Below are 21,166 nucleotides of genomic sequence, written 5' to 3'. Positions count from 1 at the left end.
TCAGGCTTGCTATGAGCAGACTAAAGTCCTGCCTCCGGTCATTGTGATCGCCCATTCCCCAAGAGCCCCAGATTCGTCAGCGGCATTGCTTGCACAGGTACCAATCTAGAACATCTGCAGAGCTGCGACCTGGTTTTTAGTTCTTACCTTTGCATCCCACTACGCTATCACCCAGCAGCCCCAAAGATGCTAGTTTCTGGAGAGCAGTGTTGCAGTCAGCACGTCCATAAACCCCGAGCCCACCATTGTTATCAAATGAGGAAAAAATGGTTACCAACCTTCCGTAACTCTTATTCTTTGAGATGTCGACCCACCCTTCTTACCCCTCTGTTGGAGTTACTGGCAAGAAGGAACTGAGAGGATGCGGGGCCGGTGGTGCCCTTTATACCAGCTCATATGTGCCCAGCTCCAGAGAGCGCTAGAGCTGGCCCTATGGATACCACTAAGGGAAAAATCTCCGGCAACCATGCTCACGGCACGCACACACCTAACATGGAATGGACATGAGTAACACATTTTGAACAACAGTTACAGAAGGTTAGTAACTGCTTTTTATGCAAAAAGCTTGCTGGTAGTCAATGAGAGCTACTCACAGAACTAAAATTATGGTAGGTAGTGTATTCAGGATTTGGACTTTGTTAGTCATGACTTTCATTCGTTACCAGAATGAGATAGAATTGATTGAGTGACTGAAGAGTTGAAAGGCTCTGTTAGTCCCTTCACTAATCTCCTGAGCTATCCATCTTCTCAATCTAAACAGATTTTAATTTTTAACATCTGAAATAAGAGGATGATACTTAGAGCCTGGAGGAAAAACAGTGATTAATAGTTAGATTTTATCAGCAGATTTGATCTGTGTAGGAGGCCTGAACTTTTTTGAATACCGGTTGACCCAGTTACTGAAAGGAATTGAAGACACAGTCCATATTTGAGGATAATTTAAAAGTCTACCTGTTATTATTTATTAAGTGCTATCAGTATACGTTCCATTTCACAAGACATAGGAAGATGCAGTCTCTGACACAAAGAATTTACAGGCGGATTTAGATATAGTGTGTATTAAATGTGTATAGATACTGGCAGACAATATAGCTGCAAAATGTGTCTTTCTTTAAAACTAATGAAATTTTTTGAAATTGTAAACAATCATAGACCAAATACATAAAATACATCTCAATCAAATGAAATACTCAGAACTTGTCTTTCTTCAGTGTATTTATTAAATAATAAGTTTACACTATGGTTGTCTTATGTTTTTGTTGTACTCATAAGGGTTGTAAAAGAACCACTTGACTAATGTAGCTAGAATTACTTGTGTAGTATGACTGGACTTGTCTGATACTGTTTCTTGCATAAAAATCATCTTGGTGTTACGTTTTCATGAACCTTTTTCCTTTGTTTAACAGGTACAAATTTCAGCCCATTTCATGTTCACCTTCTCTGGAGTGTTAATCATTTCTAAAACATGAATGTGTGTTCCAGACCATTATATTAGGGTTTTGTTAAAGGTTTGAAAATAGTTTTCCAAGAAGGTGAAATAAGACACGGGTTCTGATGCTGCTCCCATTGAAATCAAAAACAGACTGACAAAGTGTGTAAGAGGTTATTTTGGCTCACCTTTCACATACCACATCCGCATTACCTAGTTGTGACTCAAGCAGGTTTTTTTTCCATTTCCCTTTGTGACTGGCATATTCCTTCTTTTGTGAGACCTTTTGCCCTGCAGTACTGAAAGGTTCTGACTACAGAGAAGCTAGGTTTTTGAACACACAATTGGAAAAATATGTCAAGTTGAGGCATTATTTTGTTTTTTTATTTATGCAGTCATTACTGTTCAGAATAGTTTTATTTTCTCTGAATGCCAGTGACAATAATTTAAAGATTTCAGCCTGAGCCTGTTCACCTTGCCACTAACAGTAGTTTACAGTTATCAGACTTGAATATGTGTCTTAATCTGTAAAAGGTTATTGCAAGTGATGCTAAAAGGTTGATTTTTGTTCGTAAATAAAGAGCAACATTTCAGTATTAACTGCTGCTTTCAGACTGGTATAAAGCTCAACATGCAGAGTTAATTTGTGAACACCAATGGCAAATGTTCAGTGCATCTGTGATTCAGGGTTCCTGTTCTGTGTGCCTAATAGTTATTAGTAATTTATTTATATATAAAGTTTGGCATAATAGACCACACAGCAAACACATTAAGTTAATCAGCTAAGAAAAAATTATTACTGGAACTAAAATGGAAGTCTGCCAGCAAGGTTAATATCATACTTGTCCAATAAGCAAGTCCGTAAGATAAGTCACCAGAGTCCTTGGATTTTTTTTTAAACTAAATTTGGAGTTATTTGCGGAAGATTTATAAATGCTTGCTAGATAATGGAGTGACAAGAATTATGATGATCACTGTATCTCATTAGTAGCATATAGAATCTCTTTTGATATTGACCACTTACATATTAACACAATAAAAAGCTCCACAACAGCAGACTATTTTCAGGTAGATCATCTAGAGAGGATGCTCCCCCACCCAGGGAAGATGCTTGAATGTATGTGAGTGGCATGGAAAATGTTCTTGTGCAATTGGCATGGGAAACTGTGGTCCTCAAATGCATGAGTCTAATGTTAGGAAGGACGTGGGTGTGGATGCATTGGGGAGGATGGGTAGTTCAATTAAATGTTGTGTCATTTTGTTTTTTCAAGAGCGTTTAACATTTTTTCCCTTTATAAGTCTGTACATACGTGCAAAATTGTTAAGTGAACCTGAATCTAAGATCTTTAGATCTGAGAGAGTTTGAATATTAAGGTTCTGATCCTTCTCTCACTTATACCAGATCTGTACTTGTGTGACTCCAATGACTTAAAAGGAGCTACTTGTGGTTTGTAGTGATGTAAATGAGAGCAGAATCAGGCCCTATATTTTTAAACTTAGCTGTCTTTTATAAAATTAAATAAAAGTAATCCTTATTCTTTCTCTCTTTTCTGGTGCAGGTTTATTTTTAAAACCAATTGTGTTAAACATGAAACTTTTTTTTTTAACCAGAAAAAAAGAAAGAAAGAAATCCAAGCAGAGACTAATCTAGAACAGTTACTAGACAAATCCTGAACATTAGTGTGTAGATCCCTGTTTGACTTGAGTCTCTGCAAATTCTTCTCTAACCATTCTCCTATCTCTGTTTATTCCATGCTAAGCAGATGGCCCAGAAATTAGCCAAAAGCAGGAAGAAGGTGCAGTACAACCTCCATCAGCTTGATGTTATGCCTGTTCTTTTATTTCATTTTATTTTTTGCCTTCCTTACTTTTGATTTTGTGTTTTTATTTTCTGCATCCAGCAAGTTTTTGTTGAGGTTTATTTCAGGGTCACCACAGAAGTTGACATTTCTCAAAAATCAGTTGCCTGGTTGGCCATTTTTTGTTGCTTATCATTAGCCATTTCATGTTAGAAATAGGGTAAATATTGGATTTTATCAAATGGAAACAGACAGTACCCAGAAGTACCTACCAAATAAACAGGAATGACATGGTAAAGGTTTTAATTTTGTAAAATGGCATATTAAAAAGAAATGACTTTTTTATTTTATCTCTCTAAAGACTATTTTTGATTAATTTACAGACATGTCAAATTGCTGGATGCAAAAAAAAAGTTTACATATGTACACACAAATTATACACTGAGATTACTAAAATACGAGTCCATCTCTTTTCTTCATGGAGTTATTAGGTGTCTTGGAACAAATCTGATGCATTTTAGAGTAAAAGCATTTGCTCTATATGTTTACAAATGTACATCTTCTGGAGTGGGTTAGTGCTTTAATATTCTGTTGTCTGACCATAAAGACCCTCTTACCAGAACTGCATTATAATTGTTTAATCTGCACCTGTTGTATTTTTTTTTTTTCATTAGCCTGAGCAGTCACACACAGCATCATATAGAAACCCTGCAGGCAAGAGCTGCCCTTAGTTCTGTACTTTGCTCATGTGAAAAGCCTTCTATAATGTGGCATTCATGTTAAAATGAGAATCATTTTGATTTCCATGGAATGATTATACAGTTCATGCTGCAGTGGGCTATAACTTTATTTAATCAGAAAGAGGGTAGGGAGTCTGTATGGAATTAACAGTTTTACAAATAATACCGAATCTAACACACTTTCATCCCTATATATAGTTTCCATATCTTTGTGTTTATCTTTAGCTTCTGCAATTTAATACTCTGTTTTGCATTGCTGTTCTGGTGACTGTGTCTTGGTGCGCCCCTGTTTGTGATCTAACATCATTATTAAGACTGTTCTCTGATGCGTTTGCTGATTCTAATACATTTTATTTGCAGGCCCCAGAAGGTGAATCTCAGCCCATGACTGAGGTGGACCTCTTTATCTCTACACAGAGAATAAAAGTGTTGAATGCAGACGCACAGGTATAGACAAAGATGTGCCCTTGCCAGTGTTGGACCTTGTCAGTATTGTAATAATGGTCAGTTGTAATAGTGCCATAATATGTCTGGTATCAGAGTCTCATAGATACTTTTCACTATACTGCTTATAAAACTTGGCTGTGGTAGCTAATTCCAAGTCCTTAATCCTTAGTGTAGTGCATGTTCAAACCCTCTTAACTGGGTCTTTGTATTTGGATTTCTTTTATCCTGTAAATATAATAGCCATTAATTTTTTTTAAATGAAAATTTCAGTCCATTTGGTAGAACTGACACTGCTGGTTCCCTTTGACACCCTTTCATACAGAATATATAAAGTTAGCCTGTATATGTATATTTACTGTCAGGTCTTCTTACATAGTTATTATCTATTTACATAATGCCAAAAGCATGTTAAACATTTGCTCAAAGTGAGCACTGATCTCAGGATTTCTCTTCCTCAGGAAACTATGATGGATCATCCTCTGAGAACCATTTCCTACATTGCAGATATAGGGAATATTGTTGTGCTGATGGCTCGGAGGCGAATGCCTCGATCTAATTCCCAAGACAATGTGGAGGCATCTCACCCCTCCCAGGACGGAAAGAGGCAATACAAAATGATTTGCCATGTCTTTGAATCTGAGGATGTAAGGAGCTATTTTATTTCATGATTTTGTTATGCTTGAGAATATGAACCATTTGTCATGATAGGATTGAAGTCTGTGATTGATGCTCTTCTTTGTTTTTAGTTACATAAAAAAAATTCATATAAAAAGAGGAACTCTTCTGCCTTTTGCATTTTGGGTTCTTTTGGTTGGTTGTCATCATTAACAAAGAAACTACATTTAGAAAAATAGATTTTTATTTTCTGTGTGTGTTATTTTTGTTCTCTATGTATTACCTCTGCAATGAGGGGCAGAATCTCAGATATTGGCTGCTGTCATAGCCAGTTTCAACAGCTGAGGATCTGCATTCATCACAGTAACTTGTTTCCAGGGGGACTTGTAACCGTGAACATTGCTGCTAGGATCCTAAATGCATGCCATAAGGGTGACGCAGCTAGGCCTTTCTTGTCCTTGAGGATGCTGCAGTTGGGAAGGTTATGGGAAGGATAAGCCAAAATTGTATTAGGAAACCCAATCAGTGATATTATATGTACACTTCTGAAGTGGCATGCATGCAGACACCTTCAAGTAGGGTATACATTGTCCATACTTATTCAATTTATGGAAAGCGCAGTTGAATTTTTAGATTCCAGACCAGATTCATCAGTGTGCTTTGTGCTGCTTTGAAAAATGCAAGCAGCTGTAAGCCATTTTAAGCAGCCAGTTAAACTGGGTTCATGACAGTGTGAGGACTGTAGAAGGCAGGTTCTGTGGTCCACCACTAGGTGGCACATTGAGTTGTCTCTTATCTACCCTTAGGTCCTCGCTGTTCTAGGCCCTGATCTCTGTCCACACAATCCTCCATTTTTATGTAATTTTTTAATTAAGCTAAATAACTAAAGAAAAACGTAAAATAAAATTAAACACATGAGTAAATCAAATAGAAAATAAAATGGGGTTTATATCAAATAATCAACCTTGTTATCACAATAATTAATGCCAAATAAAACGATTCTGTGAACTTTATCTAGTAATGTGGGAAGTCAGCATATTTTGTTTAGCTGTCAGCCTGTAGAATAATAGGGTATATTCAATTTCAGTGTCAACTGATATACTTATTCCAGTCCAATGGTTGCTACAGGGAGGGCCAGATCACTCCTATGTTGAAATTAATGTTTAGACTACAGCTCTTCTGCCAGTTAATATAGCCTACACAAATTATAGGTGATTAGGTGATGATCTATTTCTTTTCCCTGCCCCCTGAACATAGGTTTATAGGAGACTTTCCAAAACAATTCAGAATAACACAGCTTGTTACATTTAGGTGAAAATAACACACCTCCAAACCCATAAAATTATATGTGTCTGAGCTCTTTTAGGCAGCAAGGTTATTTAAACCAAGGTCTGGTTTTAGGTATTTGAGAAAATATTCCATAGGCCCCATTCTCAGATAAATTCTGTGGGTTCTGTCCACGTGCATGGACCTGCTACCAGTCACCTACTACAGTTAAAAAGAAAGACAAGTGAAAGACTGCCGAGGTAAAGGCATTAATCCACTAATAAAAATTGGGAAAAGAAAATGAACAAAGGTGATATTTATACAGCATGGCTGTTGTGACTGTTGTGATTTCCTTCAACTCCAGGAAACTGATACATGGTTGAAAAAAGATTAGTCAGTGACTTTCTTGGCTTATGTAGTTAATGTCACTGGATTTGCTGGCTGGTGATAGGCTGCTTGCTTGTATGTCAAATCATAAATGTTGAGCATTGCTAGACTCGTAACCCACATTGGCCAACTGATCAGAGAAAGCACAGGTCTCTTTATCACGTATGGTAGCATCACATGGCAAGAGGACAATTTTTCTTTTCCTTCAGGGTATGAAAGTGATGACCAGGATGATTGCTACCCTTGGAATATTTCTCAGGAGTTTGTTGACAAATCAGAATGGGGCACTCCCCTTCTGAAGTCACTAGTGTCACCTAATGAGGTTTGATTGGGTCACATTTATGCAGATTATAATCATCCACTTGAGAGTAAATGTTTCCTTGCAAAGTCCTAAATGTCAGGAGATCCAAAAACATATTACCAGTCAGTCAGGAGGTCTGACCGTATTTTGAGACATTTCGAATCAGCTCTCCTCGGTCTTGGGTTACATGACATAATTTCAACCATTCTGCAAATGTTTTGATGCAAGAATCCAAAATAAATTGGAAAAAATACAGAACTAGCAAAAACTTGGCACATTATCTATTAGAAGTAACGAGCCCTGACACTCCACAGGGTATATCATCTTAATCTTGTGTCTGTTTGTGTGTATTATAATCTCATTTTCTTTTCTCCAGAAGGACAGTTAGGTAGCCCCAAAAGTGTTTAGTTTTAGAATGATTTTACTCTATACAACAGCTAACTGGGAATCATTACATCCTCAGATACGGGGATGCTGGCCAAACCTTGTCCCTGCCTTAAATTGCCCTAATTTGTTGGGGAATATTCTGTGCAAATCCAAGAGAGACTGACATGTTCAAGCAAGAATCACAAGAAATTATGTCAATCTTTCTGCTGCTTCTGCTAACTAACTAACACACAATTTCTTATAGATAGCACCATGGTCTACAAACTGTGTGCCCAAACAATTAAAGTGGCTTTTCAGTTTCAGCTCCATTAAACAGAGGAAGATGGGGAATTAAATACTTGAGTAGAAAAGAACAATCAATATGGAAGAGTTTATTTTTGAGTTTCTAAAAAAGTATTTGAAGCAATGGAGAGTAAGCTGTGGATAAGGGGCCAAATTTTCAAAAGAGCTCAGGGCCAGATTCCCAAGTGTTCAACACCCACAACTGGGGCCGGATTATCAAAAGAGTTCAGTGCCCATAACCTAGCCATTTATTCTGGTGCTTAAATGAGAGTTGAACTCTTACAAAAATCTGGCCCAACTTGCTTGTATGTGCACATGTTGTAATTGTGACAGCGCCTTCTTAAGAGCCAGTCACCATCTGTTGTCATCAGTGAGATCTGCATCAGTTGACCATAGTTTAAGATACAGTCAGTCTTTATCAGTTGGACAAGAGATAGCAATACAAATATAAGCAGGATGACTTCAAAAGAAAAAAGAGGAACAAATATTCTTTTAAGTGTCCTTTTTCCTAAAGGTATATTCATATACTGCTGGCTCATAAGACAATGGCACTGCTTGTTGCTAGAGAGCAGCTCAGTTGTTTCCTGTGTTGCCCCAGGGGCACAGGCGACAGCTAATGTAATGTAGTGTTCTTGCTCTCCAGCCTAACTGTCAAACAGTGAAGGGAGGATTCCTTTGTGTTTACTTAAGCAGTTCTCATCAGTGAAAGAAAGGCCCATTGCTCTTGCTTTTCATTTGTAACTGCTTGCCTTGCCGGGTTAATTAATTGTATGGGTTGAGGATAAGATGATGTTGGGGGGTTTAGTTTGATTTTCTTGTTGTGGTCAGCAAGAGTCAGCAAACAAGACCATCAGCAATGCTGTATATTTGATATTTTCGATTTCCTTTTTTTGGGGAACTGCTGCAGGCACAGCTGATTGCACAGTCCATAGGTCAAGCATTTAGCGTGGCCTACCAGGAATTTCTACGAGCAAATGGAATAAATCCAGAAGACCTGAGCCAGAAGGAGTACAGCGACCTGCTCAACACCCAAGACATGTACAATGATGACCTCATCCACTTTTCCAAGTCTGAAAACTGCAAAGACGTATGTCCCAGTCTTCTGATGATAGTCTTATTAACGTGATCTGTCCCAAAAGCAAGCTAATACTGGGAACAATTAGAAAGCCATTAGTGTTTCCCACAAATGACTTTCATCAGATCAGGCTAGAACACTCTCCTTCCTGGTAGGATACCCTGTGGCAATACTGTTTGAAGAGTGAACAGTGAACTGTCAGTTCATCAGTGTTAAAATGATTTGCCATCTGTTCTGTGCTGTTTTACCAAACAATTTTCAAATACAGCAGTAAAAGAGCTTAAAACAAGCTGTTGATTTAATAAACGACATACATTTTATGGAAACAGGGTTGGTGAAAGTTTGTTTTAAAGCAATATAAATGTTTTGCTTGTTTTATTAATAAAGATGACTGAGTGTACCATTACAGTGTACAGGGTATGTAATCCAATTTGTTGTCATCAGTGTGTTCGATCTCTCACTGTTTTACTCCTGCCGGCACCACCATCACTTGTCAGGCCCAGGGTTCTAGGTGGTCAGGCCTGGTGGTTGGTGTGGTAATTGAAGCTGATTGTAGGGTTGGGACGGGGCCGAGGACAGTGCTGAGATCAGGGACAATCGATGGGTCAGAATCAGGGGTCAGAGTCCGTAGACAAGCGAAATCAGGATTGTAGTTAGAGTCAGGAAGTGAGCCAAAGATCGAAGCTGGGCTGGAGTCAGTCCAGAGGTATGAGAGGCATGGCTGGAATAGGGTCAGGATAGGTCACAGACAAAGCAGGAGGGCAGGAACAGGCACCAGGTTAGGATCAAGGGCAGACTGGAAACTTAGGGAGTCTGTAAGACCGTGAGGTAGCAGGAGGGTTCCTAGCTGAATAGTGCAGTTGCACAGTTGCAGTGAAGATGAAATACCTGTGTCTTGGGGTTATCTGTCCTGGGCCCTGCCTGGGGCTAGACTGCTGCTGCATGCCTGATGGTTGAGCCTCTGCTGGAGGGGGGCAGTCACTGTAGCTGAGTGAGCTGCCCTGGTCCAGCTGTGGGTTTGCCTCATGCTCTCCCGCCCCATGTTTTATGATGTTTTCTTTAGAGACAAAACATAATATGTTGACTTATTTCAAGCTAGAAATGAATTAGAAATTTGTTAACACATCTGTTTAATTGTTTTTGCCTTGGAATGAGGAAGAAACAGAGAGATGGTGTGTTTGTGTATATGTCTATGTATGTGCGCACACAGACCATATTCCATAGCAGAGAATAATATCTGTTTGAACCTGTATTTCTCTCTCCTAATTCAGGTTCACATTGAAAAGCAAAAGGGAGAAATTCTAGGTGTCGTGATTGTAGAATCTGGCTGGGGATCCATCTTGCCCACAGTTATTATAGCCAACATGATGCATGGAGGACCAGCAGAGAAGTCTGGAAAACTGAACATAGGGGATCAGATCATGTCAATTAATGGTACCAGCTTGGTCGGTTTACCACTCTCAACATGCCAGAGTATTATAAAGGTACAGAGAATGTTCTTAAATGTTACACATTTTAAAACTGTATGGGAATAGTGGAAGACAATAAAGACGTAAATTAAACACAGTGTTATCGAGCAGCTCTTCTAATTTACATTTTTATAGCAGCTTCTATCTAATGATCTCAAAGCACTTTGCAAACTCTAATTAATTAAGCCTTGTATGCCCTGTGAGATAGGAAATATTAATATCATCCCCATTTCACAGGTGGTGAAATGAAAATGCAGAGCTTTGACTTGCCTCAGTGAAGTCTATGGCAGAGCTGAGAATAGAAGCCTGGCTCCACCCCTAGCCCTGTGCCTTAACCACAAGACCATATTTCCCACCCTGGCCTTACTTTGTATTTCATCATTCACAAAGCTCAAAACTATTCAGAGAAAAGGGGCCAAATCTTGAAACCACATCTCAGTCTTGAGCAAAATTTCCTTTGAAGTCAGTTGAAGCCTGGCTTGAGTAAGGACTGAAGAAAAGGATCATGGAATTTGACTCATAGTGATAAGACTGATGTAACAAATGTAGCGAATTGGAGAATTTATATTTTTAAAGTATAAAACATATTTGTCTTCTATATGAATATGGAATTAGCTTGTGGATATTTTGAAGTGTACATTTTTATTTTAACATAGCTAAGCTGTGGGGCATTTAACTGGGACAGCTTTCCTCTAATTTACATGAGTATGGATTGCAAAAAGCAGCATGTCAACTGAAAAAGAGGAACATCTGGGGTAGCTGCAATTTATAAGAGAATGAGTATTTAATCATCAGTGTTTCAGGGAAAGAAAACAATGCATCAGTTGAGAATGTCATAGGCACAACTATATTGAAACAAATAACTACTCTACAACTTGCTGCACCACATGGTTTGTAGGTCATATACTGTAATGCTACATCTGACATCTATAAATTCTTCTATAAAACAACCCAGCAAAATGCTTAGTGAAGTTGGATTTTTATACTCATTTTTGTTGAGTTCTTGCCAGGTGATTTTCATTAAATTGTTTTGGAATAAAATTATTTTTGTCTAGTAGTTCATAAAACAAATGTCTGTGAGCCCCTTCCAACTTGTGTGTTGGCTGTGGTTGGTGTCTGAGTACTTGAATTTAAAAAATAGTTACAAAGACTTACAATACATGTTTCTGAAAATGAAAACTCTGCACATAGGCAGGTAATAGAAATACTTGAGATACACAGCCCGGCAAGTGAACGTTTAATGGGTTCTGATCATTACTCTAATTACTGGCCTTGTCTAAGTGCAATACAGTCAAACCTTGGTAAAAGCTGCCTTATATCCTTAAAAACCATCATTTGTCTAATAAATCAACTCTTGGTTGCCTTTTACCTTGGTTTCACTAGAAACTTGGATGTGGTAGTTGGCTTATTCCTTTACCTAGGCCCTCTGTAAATGTTATTACATATTCCAAGCCCAGAATGTTTCTTAATGACTGGGCCAAATTCAGTCCAGGATTATGCTACCATATTCATGGCCCTTCAGGCTGAAAGTCTACCCTGCAGATGGGGGAAGGTTGGAGCAGCAGAAACTGGCTGCATCCTTCCCTCAGGAAGCCCAAAATTGGAAGGATCTCACCAAGATGGTAGCCTAGCCACGGTCTGATTTAGCCTCTGCTGATGTTGAGGCTACTAAGGAGATCACAACGGAAAACTAAGTCTCCTCCCACCTGAAAGGAAAGGCTATTTTTGCTGCTATCCCCTTGTGTTTCCTTGGGATAAATCCCTACTTTGAGGGCAACGGTCTGTAGCTGACATAATTGTGCCTATGTAATTCCCATTACACCTCCCTGAACCAACTATTTTGTTACTAGACTTACTGTTCTCATTTTTTCATCCTTGTTCCCCATCCCACACCAGTTATTTCCAAAACCATAATTATTTGCAGGCCTGGCATATAGCAAGCCTGCTTCAGCACACTCCTCCTTCTCCAGATTCTTTCCAAATGGACAACTATCCTGGTGTCTTGAGAATCTCCTTTGTTACTTCTTCACAAGAGTACTGCCACTATCTTGTTGCTATGGAGATCTCATTCTGACACACATACTTCTGTCCCTTTTTGTTGCCACATATGGCTGTTGTCATGGGGACTGCTGGCCATTAATTTTGTCCATCCAATGAGTAGATGACCCATAGATTGCTGAAAAGAACTGCAAATTTATCTGGAGCTGTTCATGCATCAGTTTTGAATCCCATGCAAAAAAAGGATACATATATTATATATATTGCATGGGATTCAGAACTGATGTATGAACAGCTCCATTTAGATTGCTGTAAAGCATTGCAAATTTATGGGTCATCTTCTCCTTGGAAGTACAAGATTTATGGCCAGCAGTATATATATTATCAGCCAAAATAGATATTTAGAGGATGCACAAGGATCTTACTAGTGCAAAAATTCCTTCGCATACTGTGAACATAATTACGAACAATTGGACATTTGTATGAATAATGAGAATATCCACAATTATATTAGAGAGGGTTTTTTTAAATGAGGGATGTGCACACTCTTCCTAAACAATCCTAAATTAAGTGCTAACTGACAGGACTAGGAAGAAACTTCCTGTTTGGAATGACTATTCCATATCTTATATTGCTTTCATCTTTTTCTGAAGCATCTGGTGTTTGCCATGGTCAGACGGATTCTGGATTCATGGACCACTGGTCTAATCTAGTATAGCACTTTCTATAATCCTCTGGTATGGATTCCCAACATATAAAATATTGAGAATCGACTGTGTTTAAGGGATGCATTATTTCTATAAAATTTAGAAATTGCTTAATTAGGAGCACGTGTTTCTTTTTTTAAAAAAAGGAGCATGCAAAAATATATGTGCAGTGCACACTTGGAGTTTGCCACAAATGAATGCAAACTGGATACTTACTGTTTACTTATTTCTGTAGTTGTAAAGGCCAATCGACCTATGATACAGATGATCACTGATTGTGACTGTCTGTGCATGACAGACAGTACATAAAAACACAACTATCAAATGAATGGAATGAAGTAGAGTAAAAAAAAATACTATGGGCCTTGTGTTTTGCTGAGAGCCAGCTGGCTGTGGAACTGCTTCTTCTCATTTTATAACCTCATTTGCTCTGGTTCTCAAAGAAGCCTGCCCACTATTGGCTTGATTAATAAGCCACGTTGAGTGCAGTGCTATGCAGAGACCAGAGAAGGAAAATGCTCTGGCACTCTACATTCTTCAGGGTTTGCTCTGGCACTCTACAAATGCTCTGGCACTCTACATTCCTACCCCTGAGTGGGTGCATACAACTGCCATACAGATAAATAGGCAGTTAAACACAACTGTCAGGAAAACAGACCCTTTGGTGGCGAGGGATGAATGGATCTGTAATAAACATAAGCTCCCAAGTAAGCATCCCCTTCCTAACTTAGAATCAAATTGAATATAGCCAGGTTCTTTCCTCCATTAAAGGAGAAAAAGAAGTTTGAGACCATTTTAAATTGCACTTGATTTCATTTGCATATTAGTAGAAAAAATAAGTATGAATCCCATTAGTCTAAAAGGATACCTTGGTTACTTCACCTTAAAAAGAGCTGTGGGTTAGACCAATAAGCATCAATTAACAAAAAAATCTTAGACTTAGGAAATTGGCTTTGGGTATCTTCTTCATTCGCATTAGAACATAGGCACGGACACCGTTCCAAACTAACCTGGTCTCCGAAGGGAAGCTTGTTGATTCAGTTCTACTGGCGATCTGACCCCCCTTGTACCCTACCTCACCTCAACCTTCTCTCCCCTCCCCCCCCCCCCCCCCCCCCCCCCCCCCCCCCCCCCCCCCCCCCTTGCATCTCAGTGAATGAAATTTCCTACTCCTTTTTGGCTGGTCCACTTGCTTGGTAATGGACTGCCATGCAGTGTGGGGTTGTTCCAAAAACTATTTGCCTCCGCACAATGGCACAGACACTCAAGTACTGGGTCTCGTAGAGAGAGGCCCTACAAAATCAGCAAGAATAAATCATATGTTGAGACGTGGGGACTTCAGTATTATTCCTTATACAGATCAGGAAATCTTTTCGGATTATGGGTAACATCCTAGTCCCATTGAATTCAATGACAAAACTTCCATTGAATGACATCCCATTCAATGGGACCAAGATTTTACTGTATGTGTTTAAATAAGACAGACACTGGAACGTCAATAGTAGGGTAGCCTTAGGCTTCTCAAGCAGTAACATAGTTTTCCTTTTTTGTTAGGAATTGTGATTGTTGGAGGTTGTCTTTCTTCATAGTTTAGTGAATTGCAGATTGGGCTAGTCCTGTGTGTTGCCTGGATGTTTACACAGTCTTCTCGTGTAGAGAAATGTGTGTTCAGTTCTGGACACTGAACAAAAAAAAAGATACTTTAACACTGGAGGTGGGAGAAAAACAGAGATTAGGTGGGTTGATCTACAGGAAAGAGCTGTGAGAACTTCAAACCATTTGAGGGTCAGACATATGCAGTCATCTTCAATTTTGATAGCATTTTGTAGTGGTTAACCAGGATTGCAGGGTGAATGTGATATATTCCCGGTTTAGAATGGAGGTGTGTCTCAGCATTGATTATACAAGCATTAAATGGGCTGGATTTAAAAGTAAGTACTGCTTTTTGCATTACAGAATCGAATGCATGCATCCAGGAAAGTTACCTGTTTGCAGCCATTTTAACTACATATTTAAGACTTTATCTTCACAACAGAAAACATGACAGTTTTCAGCTTAATTCCACAGATCTTGTTCTTCTCCCCCCTTCCACCGCCCTCTCCCTCCCTCCCCCCAATTTTTGTAGGACAATGTTCTGTGTTCCAAAATAAAGAAATTTTGCACAGGAAGGCTAATTTCTTGGCAGTTTAAAATGACCATGCCAAAATGTTGACAACTAGAGGTTGACATCGAATCAATTCAGTTAACAGGTTGTCATATTGCTTGTATCTGGTTTTATTAGGAATCCTATTTTGTAATGGTGAGTACACAGCAAACTGCATGTTCAGTATTATTTCCATGTTATCTTTCTAACTTGTTTTTTCAGTGCCAATTTTCAGCTGTCTCAGCCCACCTACACTCACACTTGTCATGATATTTTTTTTAAGGGTTTGAAAAACCAGGCCCAGGTTAAACTGAATATAGTGAGATGTCCTCCAGTAACCACTGTCTTGATCAGGAGACCTGACCTCAGATATCAGCTGGGCTTCAGTGTACAAAATGGGATTGTAAGTAGCTTGCACAGTCCTGAGGTTTCTATTGTGATGCTTTTATATCTGTGAAAATGTCTGGCAACCCCCTCAGCTCACCAAGGGCTATGCACACCTTCTGATTGTAAGACACACTGATGTACCTGAAACTTTGTTACCTCCTCTACTGCCCATCCTTCTTTCCAAGTCCCAAGCAGGAAAAGATATTTATTTCTCAAGTAGAGTATAAAGTCAACCACAGAAATAGGAGGGATGTTTTAAGCTACAGAACCAAAAGGTGTATGGGTTAGGCTGCTCATAGGCTGCCTCAGTCATATATCGAACTGAGCCATTGCATGATCTTGTAAGGAAGAGTCTTCTTTACGATCAGAGAAAGTCAAAGATATACAATTCTAAATCTTTTAGAAACTAGGGGCCTATGCAATTTCCTAAATATTCAACATGCCAGTGTCCAAAGGGTTAATACTAGTAATTTTCAGTGGCCAACTTATTTTTTGTTTTTATGCAGCAAGTGAAGGAGTTGTTCATTATGTTCTATAAGCCTAATACTGACTTTGTAACAGTTATTCTAGTCCTAGTACATTTTACCCTGATCTGTGTTTCACTGTATTTTTAAAAAGGACTTTGGAGACTTGTATATTTAAACGTTGAATTTGTCATTTGTGAACAAACCTCTGTGAATTTAACATGATTAGCATTGATAACTTTGCCCTGTCCCTTCAAGATCTGTAGCCTTATGAGAGGAGGTATAGCAGAGCGCGGAGGAGTACGAGTGGGCCATCGGATCATTGAAATCAACGGACAGAGCGTTGTAGCAACACCCCATGAGAAGATCGTTCACATTCTCTCCAATGCTGTTGGTGAGGTAGGAGCTGGGTAGATGATATTACACATTTCAATGCCATTGCCTTTTGCTGCCTACTACCATCCAAATATAAATAATTGAAATGAGAGTAGGACTAAACCAGGCTTATAGCTGTTAATGTGTTTTCATAGTTTTTAATAGAGCATCTGCTTGAGAGGTGCTGAGTGCCCACAGTTCCTGTTGACTTCAGCAAGGTTTTCAAGAGCTCAACACCTCTCAGCATCCAGCTGTGATGTACCTCAGCATGGGCATGACAACTCACTGGTTATATCTTTCCTCTGTACTATGTCACTACAGCTACTTTCTTCCCCTCTTCTTTGGCCACTTCCCTCTTACACATAAATATCCTCTACGCATGAAAGCACAGAAACCCTTTTATTTCCAAAGCATTGCAGCATGTATATTAGGAGCATTGACTGACTTGTTTTGTTTCCTCCCAGATTCATATGAAGACCATGCCAGCAGCCATGTACAGGTTGTTGACTGCGCAGGAGCAGCCAGTTTACATCTAAGGATGACACCTCACCTTCACAACATGCATGGAGGAAGTTTCTCCTCTTTAGTGGTTGTGTTTCTAGTGCTGCATTTCTATGTCTGCAGAGACATCTCTCTCTCTCTCTCTCTCCCTCTCCCTCCCCTTACCTCCCCCCCAGCATTTCGCTGTGTACAGGAAAAAGAATTTCCATGAGACTTTTTTGTTGCATCTTTTTACAAGTTAAGCTTTATGTAACTCATCACAGAATAGAAAAATAACAGTTATTCACAGCAAGATTAACAAAGGACTGATTGCATTTCTTCAGGCTCCATCATCAATCGTATTTCTATGGCCATAACGCGAAACACAAATACATTAAGTATTACTAAATTAGAAAGCTTGCTTTACAAATAGATCAAACCATAGGGTAAAGTTCCCCTCTTGGATTCCCCATAAAAGATTTTGACTCCATTATACTGTTCTCTCTGTGTGCACTGAACTTAACATTACCAACAAAGAGTTCAACATACACAGGGAGAACAGAGAACCAAGGGGACAGTTTTGCTCTAAAGGAGGAGTTAAATGCCTATGAAGAATGAGTGAATGAGTAAGTGATGTGATAAAACTCATAATTCAAATGAGCATCTTTTAATTTTCTTCAACATTTGTTCTTCAGGATAGTATAACCCTACAGGTGGTTTGTCTGATGCTGAAATATGTATAAGTCTCATTGTCCTCACTAGGGAGTACTAGAGGAGGTACTTTCACCATTTGGTCTCCCAGGCATCTGAAGTCTTTTTTCCCCCCAAAAAAGTCTTACTTAGTTTTTAGATGCAGGATGTCTTTTATATCCCCCTCCCTAATTCAGAGGTAGGAGAATGTTAAGTGGCCTATAAATATCCAGCAAGAATTTTATTTTGGTGACTTCTGCTGAAAATCTAAACTTTCAAAGCTCTTAAATACACGATTTCTCATTGGTGTGTGTGCGTGTGTGTGTGTATTTAAAACTATGTGCTTGATATTTATGAAATTTGAACAAAAATAGGTCTGCATACAGTTCTAAGTAGCTTTGTTACTCTGAGCCAGTGTTAACATATCTTTGGTGCAAAGACTGTTCGATTTTAATGACTCCCTTTTTTCTTTAGCTCATCATCTGGATAACAATGGGAAAGGTGGGATAGGAGTGAGGAGAAATTAATTTATTTGTAATATATATACATATATATATATATATAAAGTTAATCCATGGTTCTACATTTGTAGGACATTAAAGGGGGTGGATGCACTTGGATGATGAAGAAGAGGGTTAAAAATGTGGTGGTGGGTTGCATGATATCAAGGATTTGTGTTGTCTATAAACTCTGGAAGGAGGGAGGGAGGGAGGAAGATAGTAGTAATAGTAGTAATGACTCTTTATTCCATGCACAGTAGTTATGTTCCATAAATGCTATGTACTCACATTTAAGCTTATATAGAATCATAAATTTAGACCAGTCGGATGCCTTGAAATTTATCAAAAGCAACAGCTTTTGTTGCATCTTATTATGACACAAAGATTTAATGTGATGAAAATACAGGAGCAGGACAAAAAAACCCCTCATCCCTCTTTTTTTAGGACTGGGGTGGAGGGGGGTGATGGCCATTAACATCAGTCTCTCATTTAATGAGGGATGGACTGTGCAATATAAGCACTGTGGTTGCAGACTGGAGCTGACATTTGGAATTTTATAGATTATATATATATATATGTGTGTGTGTGTGTGTGTGTGCGCGCGCATTTCCATTAATAAGTGAGCTGCAAAAACTGCCTTTGTCTGATCACTTAGTTCATCTGTGATCAGGGGTCCCATTTTCCCTTCCAAACAGTGGGCTGAGTGAAGAGAAAGAACATAAACTTTTTATTTCAACTGGCAGGAAATACTGGAAGTATTTGAGGGAGACGGAATGGTGAATAAGGTGTTGTAGTAAATGAATATGTGTTGGTGTAAGAGTACTGTACAATTACTTGATGCACTGCAGTTCTTGTTATGTTATCAAATCCCAATCTCTGGAATAGCAAACTTCACAAGGGTGTAGTATTGGTATTTATTTACTCGCCATCAAACAGTTGCAAATAGATTGTGAATGACTTGTGAGTAGAGTTTTTAATGTCAGGCATCTGGTTTATAAAAGGTCAAAGGAACAATTTTTTTCATCACTTCCCATATATATAGTAATATATGTAAATATGATATATACCATGTATAATTTAGAAGATTATATACAGTGCAGCCTTTCCATAAGTTGCCTGAGTGAAAAGCTACTCTTGAAGACATGGTTATCACACTGCTGGTTCCCAGCTATATTAACTCCCATATTAATTTTCTGCTTTTATAGCTCTAGCCAATTCTCATTGAGGAATTTTTCCATCAACTTCAGAGGAAGATGGATCAAGCCCTCAGTACACAAATGAATAGGGCTGTAACAGTGATTGAATCTTAGAAACTAAGGGTCCTATAGGCACCTGAGAAACTCATTGATTTCATTGGGACTGCACATGTGAGTAAAAACTAAACATATGAGTGCAGGATTTGGCCCTACCTGAGAATGTGAATTGTTCTATTACAATAGATGTATTACAATTTCTAAACAGGGACAGATAGCTAGAGTAAGTATTCCTAATGTAAACAGTCCCACAAGTTTAGTCTTTGAAAGGGAAAGAGTGTTTCAGGAATAATATAAACTCAAAAGGGAGAGTTGACTCTTCTGTAGTCTGTTGTTTTTTCCATTGATGTTTAAAAGATGTTAGAGCAGCTGTTTATGTTAGTATTTTAGATGAGTGAAATTCTCCATGGGTTGAAAGGAATAACCTACCATTTTACATTCCTTCTCTTCCGTGAAGGTACTGCACAGCTGTCCCTTCACTGTTTAGTACAATATTACTAACGCTTCAGTGTTTACATTAAGGATGAAATGTCCTTTCATTTTTTTTAGATTTCACACTCATTTGTTTGAATCTCATTATAATTAAGGCTTGGTTTGTATTTCTTGAGTGCAGATTTTTTTTTAAATTTTTCTAAATGAAATCTGTTTATGAAAACGGCAGTGTGGGTGAGATTTCTTGTATATATTTAGCACAGTTACCTAGAATATGAAGTTTTACTATTGTTCTGTAAAGAGGGTGAATAGAAATTATTGTAAAGCGTTGGGAAAAGTATAGTATTGTATTTGTAACAATATTGTTCTTTGTAAACACTAAACTCGATCTCTATATATAAATATAAATATATATATAAATATATGTGAGCCTGGAATGTTGATACTGCACATTTATTGAATGTAATTCCTCTGACGTTTTTTGTCACAGGTCTCTGACCCTCTGTCTGTAATGCAGCTCCAGTGATTTGACTGATTTTTTTTGGCAGCTGTTTTGTTGTGATGTATTTACTGTGCTACATTCCTTTATTTAATGGAGCGCTAATGTCAGTAAGATTTGCAACAATAAAAAACAAAAACAAATTGGACGTGGCTGAGAGTTTGCTGATGTGATCACCAATATTGAATGAACATTTCTGGAGTAAGTGCTTGACCCATACCCCTGAGCAGTGTAATTAAGGCGACCTAAGTCCCTGTGTAGAAAGCACTGCATCAATGGAAGAATTCTTCTGTCGACCTAGCTACCACCTCTCAGGGAGTTGGATTACCCAAACTGACAGGAGAATCCTTCCCGCCAGCGTTTGTGGTGTCTATACTGAAGTGCTACTATGGCACATATGTGCTGCTCTAGCCTGTTAAGTGTGGACAAGCCCTGAGTCGTCATCAGAACTTTTTATGTGCCACAAATTCTAATGAGAACTTGAATCTGCAAAAATATTATACACCAGAAAAATTGAACTTGCAACTTCAGACATTGATTCATTAATGTGAAAGTCCAACCCTGCCTTTACCTGTACTGGATATAGGACACAACCCCTCACATTACCCTCCTCATATGGGCCACAGAAGATTTTCCCCCCCATCCACTACTCAGTGGACTGGAGTTCCCACTCTTTATCCTACTCACCCTCTCTGTAGTAGACCGAGATCTCACCCAAGTTGGCACTCAGGTTTTACTATGTACACACGACACAGGTGACAGACATTCCAATACCCTGCAACCATCTAGCTGAGCCTGTGAGACCACTGTAGCTGATCTAGGCTGGAAGGGAGCATGCTGGTTATATTGTATAACAAAAGCCTGTAGTATTATAATTCACATATGCAAGGAGGGAACATTTACTTTTCTTTTGTGTGACAACTGGAGCAAGAGTAATTTCCCACCAGTAAATGGAGGCTCGGTGTGACAAAAGAGGAGAGCTAAGATTAACCTTCATGGCATACATCCAGGTATATTTAGTCAAATACAACTTTCTAATGA

At 38.7% G+C, this 21,166-nt stretch overlaps 1 protein-coding gene across 2 annotated transcripts in view; it reads left to right on the top strand.

The window, feature by feature from the left end:
- The window catches only part of APBA1 (amyloid beta precursor protein binding family A member 1), a 127,112-nt gene extending 109,049 nt beyond the window's left edge, over window positions 1–18,063 (top strand). The window contains exons 6-13 of one of the 2 annotated variants that reach the window (XM_067568501.1): window positions 3,193–3,225; window positions 4,329–4,415; window positions 4,874–5,059; window positions 8,561–8,740; window positions 10,000–10,212; window positions 15,329–15,448; window positions 16,155–16,295; window positions 16,736–18,063. In XM_067568501.1, the coding sequence (XP_067424602.1) occupies window positions 3,193–3,225; window positions 4,329–4,415; window positions 4,874–5,059; window positions 8,561–8,740; window positions 10,000–10,212; window positions 15,329–15,448; window positions 16,155–16,295; window positions 16,736–16,807 (1,032 nt within the window). In that variant the 3' untranslated portion in view covers window positions 16,808–18,063. The remainder of the gene's footprint in view (window positions 1–3,192; window positions 3,226–4,328; window positions 4,416–4,873; window positions 5,060–8,560; window positions 8,741–9,999; window positions 10,213–15,328; window positions 15,449–16,154; window positions 16,296–16,735) is intronic. The other variant, XM_067568502.1, reaches the window with a different exon arrangement.
- Window positions 18,064–21,166: the final 3,103 nt, after the last annotated feature.

This window comes from Emydura macquarii, unplaced genomic scaffold, assembly GCF_026122565.2.
Source record: "Emydura macquarii macquarii isolate MOO-44397 ecotype Brisbane River unplaced genomic scaffold, CSIRO-AGI_Emac_v2 contig_2897, whole genome shotgun sequence".
Classification (NCBI taxonomy): Eukaryota; Metazoa; Chordata; order Testudines; family Chelidae; genus Emydura; species Emydura macquarii.
The sequence above is the reverse complement of the archived record's forward strand: the minus strand, read 5'-3'. Positions and strand labels throughout refer to the sequence as shown.